The sequence below is a fragment of the Mustela nigripes genome, chromosome 6 (assembly GCF_022355385.1).
Source record: "Mustela nigripes isolate SB6536 chromosome 6, MUSNIG.SB6536, whole genome shotgun sequence".
Lineage (NCBI taxonomy): Eukaryota > Metazoa > Chordata > Mammalia > Carnivora > Mustelidae > Mustela > Mustela nigripes.
Genome location: NC_081562.1, coordinates 85288778 through 85307349, shown reverse-complemented (window position 1 = coordinate 85307349; position 18572 = coordinate 85288778). Strand labels below are relative to the sequence as shown.

Sequence of the window (18572 nt, the reverse complement as noted above, 5' to 3'; positions counted from 1 at the left end):
CTGGATTTCGATCTCCTTCCTGGTTTCACTTCCTTTCCTGCCTAGGAAAGGTACAGTTGGTCGCTTCAGTGCAACTCGCACGCCTTCCTCAGATCCCTTCCCACCACTTTCTTCTGTCATCCACCCCCTGCCCGGGCCAGTTCTCAAGATAGAGGAATCACGTCTTGTAGCACTGATGAGAGTTAGGAAGTTGGAAAAAGCAGTTCATCTTCGGGGCCTTCTTAATCTTGCAGAGAGAAAGCAAAAAGCAATCTTAGAGGTCACCTTTTTTTTTGGAGGTCACCTTTTCATAGCATAGCAGGGTGACTGTCTTTTCTCCCTGAAGGTTATAAGGGCAAAGGACAGCTGTGCAAAACTGTAAGCCCCAAACCCATTAACAGAATCAGTGTGCCAGGCACCCTGCTAGATTCTTAATAGAAACAGATACTATTTCTAATCCTAACAAAAACTGTATGAGGGAGGGATCTTAGGCCTGTTTCATAGCTGAGAACACAGTGAGCGTACAGTAATTGGATTTGTTTCTATCTAGTATTTTTCATCTGATTCGCATATTCTAATGTACTAAACAGGTTTTGAGGAATGAACAGAATTGTATTTGGTAGGCTGAGAGGACGGTGATGACATTGCAGAGAACCACAGGACATATAAGGCACAGAAGTACTACAGGGTGACAGGGTGTGATGTGTACTTAGGACAGTAAAGATTAGAGACTCGGCCTGGACTTCTTTTCCATCTCACGCTCAGCAGAGACTCTGAATCGACATTGCTGATACTGCTTATGGCTTTTAGAGTTCACTCACCATAGGTTCCCAAAGCAGATTGCCAGACTAGGTTCCACAAAGCAACTACTTACCTGGTGACCTGATTTTCCCTTATTTTCAAACACCCCCAATTATGGGGTTTAGAATTCATAAATCCTCCACAAGACTACTTAAGAGACTGTAGGAAACCTTGGGAGGTTTCTGATCAGTAATTAATGTAAAAGTGGTATTTGGGGGAAACTTAATCTGGCTAATGTTTATAGAATTAGCTGGGCTTTACTTTCTCATTTTTAGCACATTTTACATTTATTTGTACAGAAGTTTTTCTAGCATCAGAGCTTGTATCTTATGAGTCCTCTGTAGCTCCAGACTTGTTTCTTTTACTGAACCTCTATACTATATTTGAGGTAAGAAAGATCCTATTAATGAGTCCATTCAAGCGGCTAGCTTTGGTTTTACTCACCGTTGACTTCAGCATGACATAATCCTTTGCTTGATTAAAATGTTACTCTTTTGGTGGAATTTGGTTTCTTGGCAGCAGATTCCTCTTTGACTCATATTTTTGGAGGTAAAGGGAATCTAGCTCAGTGGTTTCCAACCTATCTTAATTGAGTTCTTCAGAGGAACCTCAGGGGCCAGTTCTGGGACAACGGGAAGATGTGAAGGGCTGAGCCTGAGACCTTCCACACCAGCCATCCTGCTTTGATCTCTTTCATATGTTAGGTTCTGAAGATATCATTTGAAGAGAGAATTCTGCAGTGAAAAGAGTTTTAAAATCCCTGATCTGGCTAACCTTTGCCTCATTCCTCTCACAGACAAGAAACTTGATATCCAGCAATTAGGATGCAGTACACACCCCAAGATAGTGGCAAAGCTGAATAGAGCCCATAGATCCCTGCCCCCCATCAGCCTCCCCTCATGTCACAGTTCCTCCCGCTCTTGTGATAACTTTCCCCATAACATCGTCTGAAGAAAGAACATGCTTTATATTTAGTCTTCTCTGACTGTTCTTCCTTCATTAAGAAAAAATTGACCCCCACATCTCTCTGGCTAACTTCCTCTCCCCCACGCGCACACACACCCCCACCACCATTTTTGCTTCTCTGTAATATTTTAGTGGTGAAATAGTTCCAGAGGAAAATACATTGCCTAAAACTTGGGAGTTTCCATTATCCTTTGCTCTATTTGAGGGCATACAAGCAAGAGTCATAGCTCAGGAACTCTATTCTGGCCTTAGAAAAGTTCGAGGCACTGTTATTACTGCCAAGATAATTTTAGCGTCCTCCATCAGCTGCCTGCCCCACAGCTGAGCATTAATGAGCAGTTGCAAGATTAAATTCTGTGTGTGAAGAAGAGGAGACTGGAGGACAATCTGGAGAGGGAAGAGGGATGAGATTTTAATTATAGAAATGTCACTGCAAATATTTTTTACCTCAAACTTGGGTCTTCACAATGCCTTTCCCCTCCCCAGCCCCACAACATCAGCAACCTTCAGGTTTTATCATCAGAATAATGCTAGTTGCTCTGAGTTCCTTTGAGGAAAGTCTGAGGCCTGAATCCTAGTCTCACACTGAATTCAGCAGTATGTCAACTAAGCCTTTCTTAGCATCCTGAGAGTGCAAAATGGAAAAAACCCCAAGGCAATGACTTGGAGGAAAGCAGAGGTATGCAGCCTTTCCTACCTGTGTATCTACTATTTAGCAATAGCTCAGAAATGAGGGGTGGGGAGATTGGAGAGGGAGTTTTAAAACATAATTCAAGACAGCCACCAGCATATATACCTGTGTCTTGCAGATGGCCTCAGTGCTAAAAGAACAGGATTGAAGATGAAAACTATTCTGGGCTTCTTACTTTAAATCTATGTTTCTGTTAAGACAGTAAAGGGAAGGGAACCTTTGAGCTTATTTACTCAACTAACCACAGTAAATACTTTGCCTTGGAGAACAATTGACTGAAAATAAACCTGTCTGCTAATTGGCTCTGCCTCTCATAGATAGTATTATTGCTGTAGTATATACTGTAGATGATTACCCAGGGGGGTGTGGAAACAAGATTCAAGGCCAATTGTAAGTTCCTTTCCTTCTGTAATCCACTTTTCCCCTTGCATTTCCATTTTTAGAGACTGTCAAACAGATATATTAGTGCAAGTGGGGAAAATATATGTACAGGAACATTCATCAAAGTGCTATTTGTAATGGTAAAAACTGGAAACAACCCAAATGCGCGTTAAAGGGTATGGGTGAATTAATTATATTTATAATGGAAGAGGACTGCCAGGGTTCCCTGAGCCTTCTGTCCTTGTAGCCTTTGTCTCGCATGACTTCTCAGCACTTTGTCCTTCCTACATTTTTCCTTCTCTTGGCTTCTCTGGCAGTTTCCTTGTTTTCTACCACCTCTCTGTCTTTCCCTTGTCATTCTCTCTTATCACCTCTTTCTTCTTTTCTGAATTCTAAATGTTAGAGTCTCTAGGACCTCTTCTCGCACTACACACTCTTTGTAGATTATATCATTCATATACTCCCATGGCTTTACCATCTGTGGACAGACAATTCCTAAATTTATATTGCTAGCTCAGATCTCTCTTCTGAGCTCTAGACACATGTATCTAATCACTGCTACCACCAAATAGCTAACACTGAACTCCTTATCTCCCCCCTCCCCAAATTTGCTCCTCCTCCAGAATTCCCCATCTTAATAAACAGTGATTCCATTGACTCAGCTGCCAGAAACGGGGGAATCGTTCTTAACTGCATCTACGCCCTCCCTCATGGCCAATCCTGTTGATTCCACCTCTGAAATACATCTCAAGTCTATTCACTCTCTCTTCAAGACCACCAACCTGGATCATAGCCAGCATCACCTCCCACTAATGCCACATCCTTTCTCAGCCCCTCCAGTCAATTTTCCAGACAGTCTCTGGAGCACTATTTTATTTTAGGCTACTTTTTAACTTTTTAAATTATCAGTTTCAGAGGAGGAACTTAGTGATTCATCAGTTGCATATAACACCCAGTGTTCATTACATCAAATCCCCTCCTTAATGCTCATCACCCTATTATCCCTCCCCCCTACCCCCTGCCTCCAGCAACACTCAGTTTGTTTCCTATGATTAAGAGTCTCTATGGTTTACGGTTTACCCCCATCTCAATTTTCATCTTATTTTATTTTTTCTTCCCATCCCTTATGTTCATCTGTTTTGTTTCTTAAATTCAACATATCAGTGAAATCATATGGTATTTGTCTTTCTTTAATTGACTTATTTCAGTTATTTAGTTCCATCCACATTGTTGCAAACGGCAAGATTTCATTCTTTTTTATGGCTGAGAAATATTCCATTGTGTATGTATACTACATCTTCTTTATCTACTCGTCTGTGGATGGATATCTGGGCTCTTTCCATAGTTTGGCTATTGTGGACATTGCTGCTATACACATTGGGATCCATGTGCCTCTTTGAATCACTATGTTTGTATCCTTTGGATAAATCCCTCGTAGTGTAGGGTAGCAGGGTAGTGAACTGTAGAGTAGCTCTATTTTTAATTTTTTGAGGAACCTCCACACTGTTTTCCACCAACAGTGTAAGAGGGTTCCCTTTTCTCTGTATCCTTGCCAACATTTGTTGTTTCCTGACTTATTAATTTTAGCCATTCTGACTGGTGTGAAGTGGTATCTCATTGTGGTTTTGATTTGTATTTCCTTGATGCTGAGTAATGGGGAGCATTTTTTCATGTGTCTGTTGGCCATTTGTACGTCTTCCTTGGAGAAATGTCAGTTTATGTCTTCTACCAATTTCTTGACAGGATATTTTGTTTCTTGGGTGTTGAGTTTGATAAGTTCTTTATAGATTTTGGATACTAGCTCTTTACCTGATAAGACATTTGCAAATATCATCTCCCATTTGTTAAGTTGCCTTTTACTTTTGTTAACTATTTCCTTTGCTGTGCAGAAGCTTTTTATCTTGATGAAGTCCAAATAGTTCATTTTCGTTTTTGTTTCTCTTGCTTTGGAGATGTGTCTAACAAGAAGTTGCTGTGACTGAGGTCATAGAGGTTGCTGCCTGTGTTCTCCTCTAGGATTTTTATGGATTCCTGTCTCATGTTTAGGTCTTTAAGTCATTTTGAGTTTATTTTTATGGAGCATACTTTAAAAAACATGAATTGGATCAGCGCCTGTTCCTTGTACCTAGGGTGATGTTCAAAACGCTCACCATGGCCCACAAAGACTCTGCCTCCCCACACCATTTCTTGCCCTCTCCCCTTCTCACTGTGCTCCAGCAACACTGGAGTTCTTTGTGTGACTTATACACCTGACACTTTCTTGCCTCGGGGCCTTTGCATGTGCTAGTTTTCTGCCTGGAATGCTTCTCCCACCACACCCAACCCCAACCCGGGCCTTGTTTTGCCTGGTTAACTCCTCTGGTCAAACTTCAGATCTCAGTCTAAAGGTCATTTTTTTCAACAAGACTTTCCTTCATACATGCAACACACACGCGCACACACACCACCCACTGCCTTCTCAATTTGGTTCTTTTGTTAGGTTGTTTCATAATACTGTGTTCTTTTTCTTTGAAGGATTTATTGTTATATGTGTGTGTGTATATATATGTGTATGTGTGTGTGTGTGTATATTCATGTGCTTGTGTGTTTAACCTGTAAGCTGTCTGAGAGCAGGAACTGTATCTCTTTGGGTTATTTCTTTTTTTTTTTTTTTTTTTTTTTAAGATTTTATTTATTTATTTGACAGAGAGAGATCACAAGCAGGTAGAGAGGCAGGCAGAGAGAGAGGAGGAAGCAGGCTCCCGGCTGAGCAGAGAGCCTGATGCGGGGCTTCATCCCAGGACCCTGAGATCATGACCTGAGCCGAAGGCAGCGGCTTAACCTACTGAGCCACCCAGGCGCCCCTCTTTGGGTTATTTCTTTTCCTACTTTTCTCTAGTGCTTGGAACATATTGCTTAAATGAAAATTCAGCTGTTCTGAAATGGAGAAAGGGAGATGCCAAATAGTATGTACAGGGCTGCCTGGGTGGCTCATTCAGTTGAGTGTTGGACTCTTGGTTTTGGGTCAGGTCACGATCTCGGGGTCCGTCCCGGGTTTGAGCCCTGCGCTGGGTTCCATGCTTAGCAGGGCATCTGCTTGAGGTTCTTTCCCTCTTCCCCTGCCTCCCCTCACAGTAAATAAATCTCAAAAGAAAAAGAATAGTATGTGTGATATTATCCCACATTTGTTCTTTTTTTAAAAAATATGTATTTTGGATGCTAATCCCTTATCAGATATATGATTCACAAATATTTTCTTTCATTCCATGGATTGCCATTTCATTCTATTGATGATTTCCTTTGAAGCACAGACTTTGTTACAGTTCAGTTTGTCTACTTTTTCTTTTATTGCCTCTGCTTTTATTCCAAGAAATCATTGCCAAAGTCAATCTCATGAAGCTTGGTCCCTATTTTCTTCTAAGAGTAATTTTATAGTTTTAGTTCTTACACTTAGTGTAAGTCTTGAGTCCATTTGACTTAATTTTATATGTGGTGTTAGGTAAGGGTCCAACTTCTATTGTTTTTGCCCATGGATATCCAGATTTCCCAGTATCACTTGTTGAAAAGACTGTCCTTTCCCTGTTAGATGGTCTTAGCACCTTTGTTGAGAAGCCTTGGACTACATATGTGAGGGTTTATTTCCAGGCTGTATTCCATTCCATTGATCTATATGTCTGTCTTTATGCCAATATCACACCGTTTTGTTGTTGTTTTTTAATTGTGGTAAAATGTATATAACACGTAATTTATCATTTTAACCACCTTTAAGTATATAATTCAGTGCATTAAGAACATTCACATTGTTGTGCAGCCATCAGCACCATCCCTTTTTCTTTTATATAGCTGCATAGTATTCTAAACAGGAACAGGTTGTATTTTCTTTACCAGTCCTCTGCTAATTGACATTCAGCTTGTTTTCAGTATTTTGTTGTTACAATTAATGCTATGACAAATAGTCTAACATAAAAGTCATTTTTGCTTTTGTGAATATATCTATAGGACAAATTCTGAAACAAAATTGATGAATCACAGCACTTGTAATTTTGTGATTTTTGTAAAATTGACAAAATGCCTTCCATAAAGGTTTTATTAATTTACCCTCAGTATTTAGCTTTTTAAAAAAAATTTTGTTTATTTGCTAGAGAGAGAGAGAGCACAAGCAGGGGGAGCAGCAGGCAGAGGGAGAAAAAGACTCCCCACTGAGCGAGGAGCCTGATGGGGAACTCAGTCTCAGGAACCTGGGATCATGACCTGAGCTGAAGGCAGATGCCTAACCAACTGAGCCACCCAGGTATCCCAGTATATTAGCTTTTTTTTAAAAGAAATCTTTTCCTACTTCATAGGTGAAGAATTTTAGTGTAGTTGGAATTTTCTTTTTGAAATTGAACATCCTTTTTGTTTAAGAACCATTTGATATCCTTTTTTGTGAACTGTAGATTTGTATCTGGGCCCATTTTTCTACTAAGTTGTTTGTGGTTTTCTTATTGATTTGTAAGGGTTCTTTTTAATATATGAAAATTAGTCATCAGTCTGTAATATAAGTTGCCAGGTATCTTTCCAGCTTGTCACTTGCCCATTATCTTCCATAACCTATTTTGGCCAATGAAATACCAGAGATTTTTGGAAGCCTTTCATCCTACTTTGTTAGAAAGCTCTGGTCAGTTGCGGAGTAATTCCCAGCCTGGTGAATGAGATGCTTATTAATATCTGATTGTTAAAATTCAAACAGTGTCAGAACTGGAAGAGACCTCAGAAATCTTCTCACATAGTTATTTAATTTTATAGATGAGGCCCAAGTAAATGGAGTGATTTAACCCAGGTTTTATAGCAGCAGGTAAGCATATATATATATAGAGAGAGAGAGAGGGAGAGAAACCTTTGACTATATTTGAATTATTATGTGCCACAACCAGGGCATTTTTCTGGTCCTCATTTTGAACGAGTTATTCTGCGGAACACACACTAAGAGAGTTCTGAACTTACGAAGGTATTTTTGAATTGAAAGTTGTTTTTGACAGAGATAAGGGCCTTTCCCCATTCTGCTTTTTATCTTTTTCTCTTACTTCCTTTTCCTTCTCCAAATGTCTTGTGAATTCAGAAATTCTACCTTAAGACAGAGAACAAGTGGGCCTTTTCTAAGGTGTGTTGATGCTGAATTGTAGGCATGTAAGCTCAAGGGAGTCACGGGGTGGGGATTCTCTGGGTAATAGCCCTTTCCATGTTTGACTTGGAGGCCCTGAGGAAGCCAAGTGAGGTGGTTCTGGGTGGTCTGGGGATTTGCTGCAGCCTAGACCCCCCAGCCCATCTTTGTCTTCAAAAGGAGAAAACCTAATCATCCCTGAAAAGTCCTGGGACTTTAGTTGTTTCTCAGAGATCTTCTGGTCCAAGTAATAAAGATGATTAAAGTAATAATAAAATTAAAATAGTTAAACCATACATGCCTGTTTATCAAATCTAAGACGCCATCCCCTGTAGCCTGGCCACTATTTTATGCATCACCAAGAAAAAATACTACTAATTAAAAGGACCGATGCTTTCTTAGCACATAAACTTTTCTCACGTATCACCCTTATACATACCTAAAACAGTAATTTTTCTTTCAATACCAAATTATAGTATAATTTCTTTAAAGACATTTAAGCAACATTTAAAACATGTGCAATACCATCAAATACATTGAGCTAAAGTAACAATACTAAAAGCTTAGATTAAATTCACACATGACCAGGAAGTATAAATACCTCTGCATCATTTGGCAAGAATTAGAAGATCTGAGAGGCATTAGTGTGGGGGAAATGTGCATCCTCGGGTCAATGCAGTGTTCTATCCTTTGACTAATTCCAAAGCCTTATTACACGTGTGATCTCAGTCTTCACAGCAACATGGAAAGTAGATCTATAAAGCCATTTTCTAGGTAAGGAAGCTGAGACTTGCCAGAGATCACAGTTAATGAGTGATTAAAGTAGGACTTAAACCCCAGACTTTCTGCTCTACTTAGTCATTTGCCGGCATTTGACCTCCTCGCGTTGGATCTGTTAGACCAGACTAGATGACTGGAACAGTGCCAGAAGTGAGGGCCACTCTGATTTTGTGTTTCTTCTGATAGAGTTGATTAAAGACACTTGCTAGCAGAAGTAGATAGGCAGAAGTCATTTCATAAAAGATTTAAAAAGTAAAAATATAATTTAATTGAGGACATTCTCTTTCTCCCCCTTTTCTCTGAAGGTACCAGAAAGCGGCTGAAGAAGCAAACATGGAAAAGAGGAGAAGTGTAAGTACTGAGAAGCCCCGGGGCCTGTGGAGCTTCCCGAATGGAGCCTGGGTGGCCGAGCCACCTGCAGCCTCTGTGGGGCTTGGGCTCCATGTCAGCTGAGCAGGGCCTGAGGCCAGCTGGTCTGAACATGTGCCACTTAACGGGAGAATGTGGCTCGGGTGCATGGAATCTTATTTTTCCACTGAAATTCTCCTTTTGAACCCTTTTTTTTTCTTCCCTGAGTTGAGTGAAAGATAGAAGACCAAGTGCTTTGCCTGAGGTTAGGAAAACGACTTACTACTTCTGCTCACATTAGAATACAGGGTCCCTCGGCTTCAGCCCTTGTTACAAATTACACCACCAGAATTTCTATATTTCTGCATTTAAATGGTAGCAGCTGTGCAGCTGTTGTCGTCCTCTGGGTTCTTTGTTTAAAGCACACTTCTTGACCCACTCTAGTTAGCAAATTTCTCAGCTGCAGGATCCATCAAAGGCAAAAACCTCAGAACAAGCTCTCTGCTTGTAACCATTCTGTGCTCTCCCTGCTGGCTAGCCTCCGGCTGGGCTGGAGCATGTATTTCTTTTGAAATCTTACTTGGTTTAGTCTTATGAGGGAAAAACCTCACATATTTGGGTAAGAATTCTTTAATTTGACTGGCATTGCAAAAAATATCCTCCTGGCAGTTTTTAGTATCCAACCTATTTAAATTAGTATGTAACGTGCCCCTGTCAATTTGTTCTCTCTAAGGGGGTAATGCTGACCATGACTTTGGCTTAATTTTACTATAATTAAAAATTGGATCCCTCTGGTGCACTGTAAGCAAAAGCTACCATCATTTCACTCAACTGTTGATTTCTTTTCTTTCCTCCTCCTCTCTCCTGCCTGTTACTTTTCCTCTCCCTCCTTTCCTTCTTCCTTCTTCCCTTTCATTTATTCATTTAGCGAGTATTCACAAATCACCTACAACATGCCAAGCACTGTTTTAGGCATGCATACAGACCACATGACAACCATCATGGAGTTTTACATGATAGTGGGAGAGATGAACAATAAAGAATTTGTGGTGATTAGTGCTAAGAAACAACGCAAAGCAGGTAAGAGGGATAGAATGTAGGCTGGTTCAGGAAAGCCTCTGATGAGGGGACATTGGAGCAGAGATCTGAGGATATGAACCGGGGAGAAGAATGATTCGGGTGGCAAAGAATATATGCAAATGCCCCGAAGCAGGAACATTCTCAATGTGTTTGAGGAGTAGGAAAACGAGTCTTAGAGAGCCACTATAAAGACCTGGGCTTTAACTCTGATTACATGGGGCCTTTGGAGGGTTTGTATGCAAAGGAGTGATTTGATCTGACTTAAATTAAAAAAGAGGAGGGACTGCCTGGGTAGCTCCGTCAGTTAAGCATCTGCCTTCAGCTCAGGTCATGATCCCAGGGTCCTAGGATCATCTTGCACCAGACACCTTGCTCAGTGGGGAGCCTGCTTCTCCCTCTGCCTGCCACTCCCCCTGCTGTGCTCTCTCACTCTCTGACAAATAAATAAGATTTAAAAAAAAAAAGAGAGAGGAGAAAGAGACTATAGGAATATTGGCAGAAGCATGGAGACAAATTATAAGACAATTTCAGTGATTTAGGCAAGAGAGGATAACAGATTGGACTGGAGTGGTAGCTCTATAGATAATGAAAAGTAGTTAGGATTTATACTGAAAGAGAAAGAGAAGGATCATGCATGGCAACAGTGGCTTGGGCTCAAACACCTGGAAAAATATTATTAATAGAAATGGAGAAGACTATAGTAAAAGCAGGTTTAGAGACTGGAAGATGGTAGCAGCTCAATTTGGGGATTGTTAAATAGGAAATTCCTTAAAGACATCCAAGTAGAGATGTTATGTAAGAACTTGTATATATAAATCTGCAACCAAAAGAGATGAAGGCTGAAGATAAGATGTGAGTGTATCAAAGGATCAGTCGTATTTAAAGACATGAGATGTATGCGATCACTTAGGGAGTGAATAGAGACAGAAGAGAAGAGGTCTGAAGATGGATCTCAGGAGCACCTTGATGTTTCAAAGTTAGAGAGATAAGGAGGAAACAGCAAAAGAGATGGGGCAAGAGCAACTGGTGAAAAGCAGTAGAAACTAGAGAATGGATGCCAGAAGCCAAGTGAAGAAAAGGCTTCTTAAAGGAGAATTATTAGCAGACACACAGAGGAGCTGGGAACTGACCATTGGATTTGGCAACATGAAGGTCATTGGTCACTTTGTGCTCTTTGGGAGTGATGGGATAAAGGCCTGACTGGAGTAGGTTCTAGACAGTATAGATAGATTTCTGTGAGTGTAGACAAACATTTACGGGGCATCTCATAGGTGCCAGATGCTGAAGACACAAAGAGGAATAAGATGCAGTCCTTGCCTTCAAGGGACTGTCTAGTTTGGAAAGTAGAGTTTATAATCCCAGAGCAATAAGTACCATGTTAGAGAAATACTCATGGTGGTGGGGGAGAATTTAGGAGGAACTCATAACCTGGACTGTGCCATGTAAGGAAGACTTCCCAGAAGTGGTGCCTGTCTAAACCCAAGGGACAGATAGGAATTAACTAAGCACAAGGGGCAAAGAAGTGGCAGAGGAAGTGACACATGCACAGCATGGAGACATGAGGACAGGACATTTGGCATTTGAAAAGATAATTGTCACATTCACCAAGATGGAGGACTCAGGAAAAGAAACAGATCAAAGGGTGAGGGGTAAAGAGAGGAGAAGGGAAACTTCGGGCTTAGACAAGGATGAGTTTAAGATGCCTATAGAATTCCCTGGTGGAATTCTAGGTAAGGAGATATCTGGCTAGAGTTATAGGGTAGGAGTCACTGGTGGGTAAAACCAGAAGGTAGATGACATCATCTGCAGGGAATAGGTAAGTGAAAAAAGAGGACCTAAGATGGAACGTTCAGGGACCCCAGCAAGTGGTGGGTTGGGGGAGGAAAGGGAACAGAGGAAGAGAAACCTGTAAAGACGACTGAGGAGTGGCCAGAGAAATGGGAAGAAATCCAGACAAAAAAAAGTGAGGGTATCTCACAGTAACCATGAAAGGATGGGGTTATTAAAAGGGGGAATGGTCAGTAATGTCAAATGTTATAAAAAGATCAAATAAAATAAAGCAGAAGTGTCCATTGCATTTGGCAGTGATGTAAACATATAATTAAGGAATAAAAAATAAACATATGAAGAAATGCTTAGGGGTGCCTGGGTGGCTCAGTGAGTTAAGCCTCTGCCTTCGACTCAGGTCATGATCCCAGGGTCTTGGGATCAAGCCCGCATCGGGCTCTCTGCTCAGCGGGGAGCCTGCCTGCCCCAACCCCACCACCTGCCTCTCTGCCTACTTGTGATCTCTATCTGTCAAATAAATAACTAAAATCTTTTTTTTTTTAATAACTAAAATCTTAAAAGAAGAAAAAATGCTTAGTCTCACTAATAAAAAAAAATGTAAATTAAAGTAACCATGAGATGTAAGGTTGTAATCTAAACAGTTGGCAAAATTTTTTTTTATCAGCTAATATTCAGTATGTGAGGAAATAAGAATGCTCATACACTGGTAGTGATAGTACAGTAACCATACTCTACTGTTCTGTATCTTGCTTTTAAACACATAATGTGCTTTTTTATATCTTCCCATATAAATATATATATTTATAATACCTAAAAAATATATATAGTATATAGAAATGGAGGGGGTTGAGAACATATGTGCCACACTGTTGGCAATGGGTATCTTGATGGGAAAGGGTAGGGAAGTCAAATAAGGAAAATGAGAGTACATAGCCAAGGCATGTATACATTCCTATATTGATTGTGACTTTTCTCCCCCCCCCCCCAGTAAGTTTTTTTATTACTTTATTTTCTTTCAGACTGAGAGTGATTAGGTGGGGAGAGGGGGGCGTGGTGAAGGTCAGAGGGAACAGGAGAGAGAGAATTGAAGCAGGCTCCATGTCCATCTCAGGGCCTGACTTGATCCCACAACCTTGAGATCATGACCCGGAACCAAAATCAGGAGTCGGATGATTAACGGACTGAGCCACCCAGGTACCCCTCTTACTACTTTTGTAGTTGAGAAAATAGTAAGTTAAAAATAAGTAAAATGAAAATGTTAAAGAGGTCATGGGTAATCTTGACTGGAGCAACTTCAGAAGTGTTTGGGTGGTAGAGGAAGCAGGAGCGGAGAGAGCACACAAGTGCAAACAGCAAATACAGACAGTGCTTTCAAAATCCTTAACTTTAAAAATGCAAGAGACAGCAGTCACTAGAGGAACATAGAAAGCTGAGGAAGTGTTACTTTTTTTTAAGAAACTTTTTATTTTGAAATATTTTCAGATTTACAGTAGAGTTCTTAAGATAGTACAGAGAGTTCCCATATATCTCCACCTACCTCCCCCTAATGTTAACATCTTGCATAACTCTCAAACATTTATCGAAACTAAGAAATTAACTAATGCAATGCTATTAACTAAACTATGGAATTTATTCAGATGCACCAGTTTTTCCACTAATGACAGAGGGTTGCTTTTAAGATCCACCAGAAGCCTGAATTTTCTCCTGAAAACAGGGACAAATATCCATATGCATTTATAGAAGTGACTGACCAGATGAAATACTTATATTCTGCCATGGAAAGCAAGTTAGAGAAACATTCAGAAGCAACTGGGTACATTTATTCCTTCAGTAGACAGTGGGATCAGGTTACATGATAGCCTAGTTTTCCAGAAATTTACTTTTTCCTTTTTCTTCCTCTTCCACTTACATCTAGGAAACACAAACATAGACCATTAATAGTGCCATCAGTTATATTTTCAGGTTCCTTTCAAACATGTAATATGCCGCTTCTTGAAATCTGTAAAGTTGGGCACTCATCTCCATTATGACTGGCTACCACTTTTCTGAGAAGCTCTCAGCTTAAGAATTTCTTCCCTTTCGGGACGCCTGGGTGGCTCAGTTGGTTGGGCAGCTGCCTTCGGCTCAGGTCATGATCCCAGCGTCCTGGGATCGAGTCCCACATCGGGCTCTTGCTCGGCGGGGAGCCTGCTTCTCCCTCTGCCTCTGCCTGCCATTCTGTCTGCCTGTGCTCGCTCTCTCCCCCCTCTCTCTGATAAATAAATAAAATCTTTAAAAAAAAAAAAAAAAAAAAGAATTTCTTCCCTTTCTTGGGGGCTGTATGTCCCGGTAGTCTGTGTTTGCAGCTGCACTGCTGTCTTCTACCCAACATCCTCAGCTTTTAAGATGAAGCTACCCCTGGCAAGAGTTCAGCACTAAAGTTTATTTGACCCAGCCTCTTCATTTGAATAGTGGAATAACAGAGACCCAAAGAGAGGAGATGACTTACTTCACAGTCATACATCTCAGATGGGCAGTGCTGGGACACATCCCAATTCCAAGTCAAATGCTCCAGCAGAAAATGCATTGTGTTGCATTTCCAGGTTGTATCTAATCTGGATTCAGGAAGCCAGTTATGGTCCAGGGGCAAATCTACCAAGGTTCCCAGCCTTGCTGGGTAGAATGAACAGCGTGCTGGATGTCACACTTGAGAAAGGAGGCTATCGTCATGTAGTAACCCATAGGACCTTTGAAAACTTGCAGCCTCCATGGCTTCCCACTGCCTCTTCTAGGAAAATATTTGGGGAAAAGTTAAAACCAACTGGAATTTTGCCTTACTGTGTGCCCCACACCCCCACTCTGGAACAGTGGAGACTAGATAGAGAATAGAAAGAACAGTAAGAGACTGTAATCCAAGTACAGGACTTGGGAGTCAACTGGATACTGTGGTTGATCATTATAAGGTGTGGCTGGAGGAGTAGGAAGGACCACCCACTAGATCTTAATTGTCACCACTTACTGGGCACCTATTTATGTCCAATACTACACTACATGCTTTAATATAGACACATCTGTTCTCCACAATAGCCCAGTATGGTAGGTTCCAGAAATTAAACTTGCCCAAGGTCACTTGTCTGGGTGGGGCTGGAATAGACTTAGTAACACGTGTTCTTTGGAGAACGTGGAAGTGTGTTATAATCCCTTCTCCAGTGGTATCCCAGGCCATCTCAATACAACGCTCTTGCCATTGTGCAGTCCAGACTGCTTTCAGCTATTGCTTTTATTCTGTATCTTCTTGCTTCTTTTCCTTCCCCAGAAGGACTGGAGTCACTGCTTCTTCCCCGTTTTTGCTCTCCTCGGGTCCTAAAGACTGGCATCCTGGTATTGCCTGGGTATGCTGCCAGAAGGGATTTTTAGGGTGTGGGGCCTTTCATGCTCTCAGACTGCACAGCCTCTTTTGTCCCCACTTAAAGACTTCTGAATGTGTACCCTTAAGAACTCCTTTTAATAAAAGAGCACACTTACTCCTTGTTACAATGCCCCCAAGGGATGTCCTCCACCCAGGCCCTTTTTGGGACACTGTCTATACCCTATTCCGTAGATCCCTCTCTTCCTGGTCATCCCAAGTAAAGTAGAAGTGGTCATTTTTGAGCTGCTTATAGTAACATCAAAGCGTTCTAATATTCTGTCGATTTTTGTGATAGGATGATGATGTATAGTTCTATTTTATATTCATTTGTGTTACATAATGAATACAGATGCCCATAATCCACATCTGTTAACATCCTGATGTCTTTTCTTCCAGACTACTTTTCTATGCTTATAAATATACATTTATATTATAAAATAGGATTATGTGGTCTTAAAAATTTTTTTTTTAAGATTTTATTTATTTGTCAGAGAAAGAGCACAAGCAGGGGGAGCAGCAAGCAGAGAGAGAAACAGACACCTGCTGAGCAGGGAGTCCAACTCAGGGCTTGATCCTGGGACCCTAGGATGATGACCTGAGCTGAAGATAGGTGCTTAACCAACGGAGCCACCCAGGCGTCCTTGTGGTCTTAAAATTTGCTTTTTTCCACTCAAAAGTATCTTTATGAGCATCTTTCCATGTCAGTAAATATACTTGGATCACATGATTGCTGAGAAAAGTAGAGTCTAGTTACCAAGGCAAAATGCCACTTAGAGTGGCAGGGCTCCTGTTTGGTCTGGACATGGGCCCGGCAGGTGCAGCTGGAGACCCAGATGACTCATCCATTGTGTTGCAGGAGGTAACATCCAGCAAAGCATGCTACAGGCGATAAGGCAGCACCAGCATCCAGTTTAATTCTTTTCCAACAAGAAGACTCTTCACACTTTCTGTATTTCTAATCCATTCATTCTTCCACCAGTGAATCATCTTGTCAGTAAAGATTTAAACACTAAAATCAAGCAGTTTTCCTCTGTAAGTTTTTTTTTTCAGACCTGGGTACTATTTGATGAAGCAGTTCCTGCAGTGTCTTCAGGAGAGTAATAGGGTGAGAGATTTAATTCCCAATATAGCTGCTAATCCTGTTTAATTCCCGGAAGTCTTTCAGTCCTAGGTGGTTTGTCCTTTCTTTCTTAGTTGAAAGACCGGTGAGTCACAGACCACAGGAACAGAGGGCACAAAGGTACTGGAGTTCGTGGCTTATTGGGAGGTAGTGCTGCTCTGTTTATTTATAGGAACGCTTTCAGAGTATGGGACATTGGATTTTACTTCGTCAAGCATGTTTCCTCTGTTATCCTGGTACAGCCCTGGCAGTTTCAAGGTTGTTTGCAATCTTACATGTATCAATTAATTCCATTTTGACCCAGGTGAAAGTGACCTCTCTCAGATGTGTAAGTGTGTGTCTTTCAATCCAGAAAGTGAGTGGTAGTGTTTTCATATGCAGCTTGGATATTTGTCTACCAGAGGATCTGTGAAACAGTAAATTTTCTGACAACTGAGAATTTACACATGGACAGACATAGAGAGAAGAGCAGAGGGGGAAAAAAGAGGATTAGGTTCTTTTTTTTTTTTTTTTTTTTTTTTAATTTTTTTTTTAAAGATTTTATTTATTTATTTGACAGAGAAATCACAAGTAGATGGAGAGGCAGACAGAGAGAGAGAGAGGGAAGCAGGCTCCCCGCTGAGCAGAGAGCCCGATGCGGGACTCGATCCCAGGACCCTGAGATCACGACCTGAGCCGAAGGCAGCGGCTTAACCCACTGAGCCACCCAGGTGCCCGAGGATTAGGTTCTTATGTAAAAATAAAATTTGTTCTATGCGTGTAGATTATGTCAGATATGATGAAATACCATTTATGCAAATACATGTAAAAGTTTGGTGAGTTCTCTCAATTTCTACCAATACTTTCAATCCTTGATGATACTATCCACAATTACAGTACTATATAGTTTCAGTTATACTGCGCCTTTGTCATATTTAAAAGAAAGAAAACCCCAGCAGGATTCCCCATGTAATTTTGTGACATGCAATGATGAACTTGTATTAATGTATATCTGCGGGGTTTAAAGTGTCCAGTATTTTGCTTCCTCTTTCTTGTTTTCCTTATTAATCTTTGGATAAAAATCCCTTGTTTCCCATGTAACTATCATTAGATTTGGGTTCTCCTTTCTTCTCATTTTGTCCTTATAAGGCTATCCTGTTTTATCACTTCCTGCTTCAGCTCCTGACTTTTTCTCTCTTCCCCTCTCCGTCTCCCGTCTCCCAGGCTGGATGCTTTCTCCATGTGGCAGGGCTGTAACTGTTCACAGCTGTCTGAAACGCCAGTGGACCAGGAGCTGCTTAGAGTTCTAACTTTCATTTTACAAAGAACAACATGTTTGAATGTTTCACCAGGCAAGTTATAACTGGCACTGACTTCTTGTTCTTCTAGAACACTGAAAATCTTCCCCAGCACTGCAGGAGGGGAATCCTGACTGTGTTAAAGAAGAAGTGGGAGAACCCAGCCCAGGGCACAGAGTCTCACACAGACGCCCTGCGGGACGGCAGCGCCGAGGTCAGACACGGAGGCAGCGGTCCTGCCGGTGACTTGTCTAGAAGCTCTGCCTCTGAGGCCGAAGCTGACCAGGAAGGAAGAGCCCACCCCAGACCTAGACTTGGATCTCCTCCTGAAGCCCTTACTCAGTGTCTGTATCCCCGCACTGAGGCCAGTGAGCGTCTTAAAGACCACTCGAAAGAAAGTAAAAAAATGGAAAATTGTCTAGGAGAATCCAGGCATGAAGTAGGAAAACCTGAAATCAATGAAAACACAGAAGCCTCAAACAAAATAGAGAAATACAATGTTCCGCTGAACAGGCTTAAGATGATGTTTGAGAAGGGTGAACCAGCTCCCACCAAGGTAAGGACTGGGCCGGTGGCAGGCTTGAGAAAGTCAATTCACGTGATTTAAACAAAGCTGTTTTTCTGATCTAGACAGTTCGATTGATTCAGAATTAAATGAATTAATGAAAAGTCTCGAATTATTTACGTAGATGCTAAGGTTTGCCAATCTTTGACCCAGTTTCAAGTGAAACTTACACACTGGGATTCAGGTTAATATCTAGAAACAAAGAGTTTGATGCCGATTGAATCTTGTGTTTTTGTACGCGTGCCCTTTTAATTTGTCTTCCTGTGCCTTTTGTCATTTGTAGCTTTGG

General features: G+C 41.2%; 1 protein-coding gene across 5 annotated transcripts in view; it reads left to right on the top strand.

The window, feature by feature from the left end:
- Positions 1–18572, top strand: part of LIMA1 (LIM domain and actin binding 1) — a 93346-nt gene that overhangs the window by 39294 nt on the left and 35480 nt on the right. For 4 of the 5 annotated variants that reach the window (XM_059403097.1, XM_059403095.1, XM_059403096.1 and 1 more), the window contains exons 3-4: positions 9023–9068; positions 17810–18274. In XM_059403097.1, coding sequence (XP_059259080.1) covers positions 9023–9068; positions 17810–18274 — 511 coding nt within the window. Of the gene's footprint in view, positions 1–8844; positions 8868–9022; positions 9069–17809; positions 18275–18572 lie in introns of those variants that run through there. The other variant, XM_059403098.1, reaches the window with a different exon arrangement.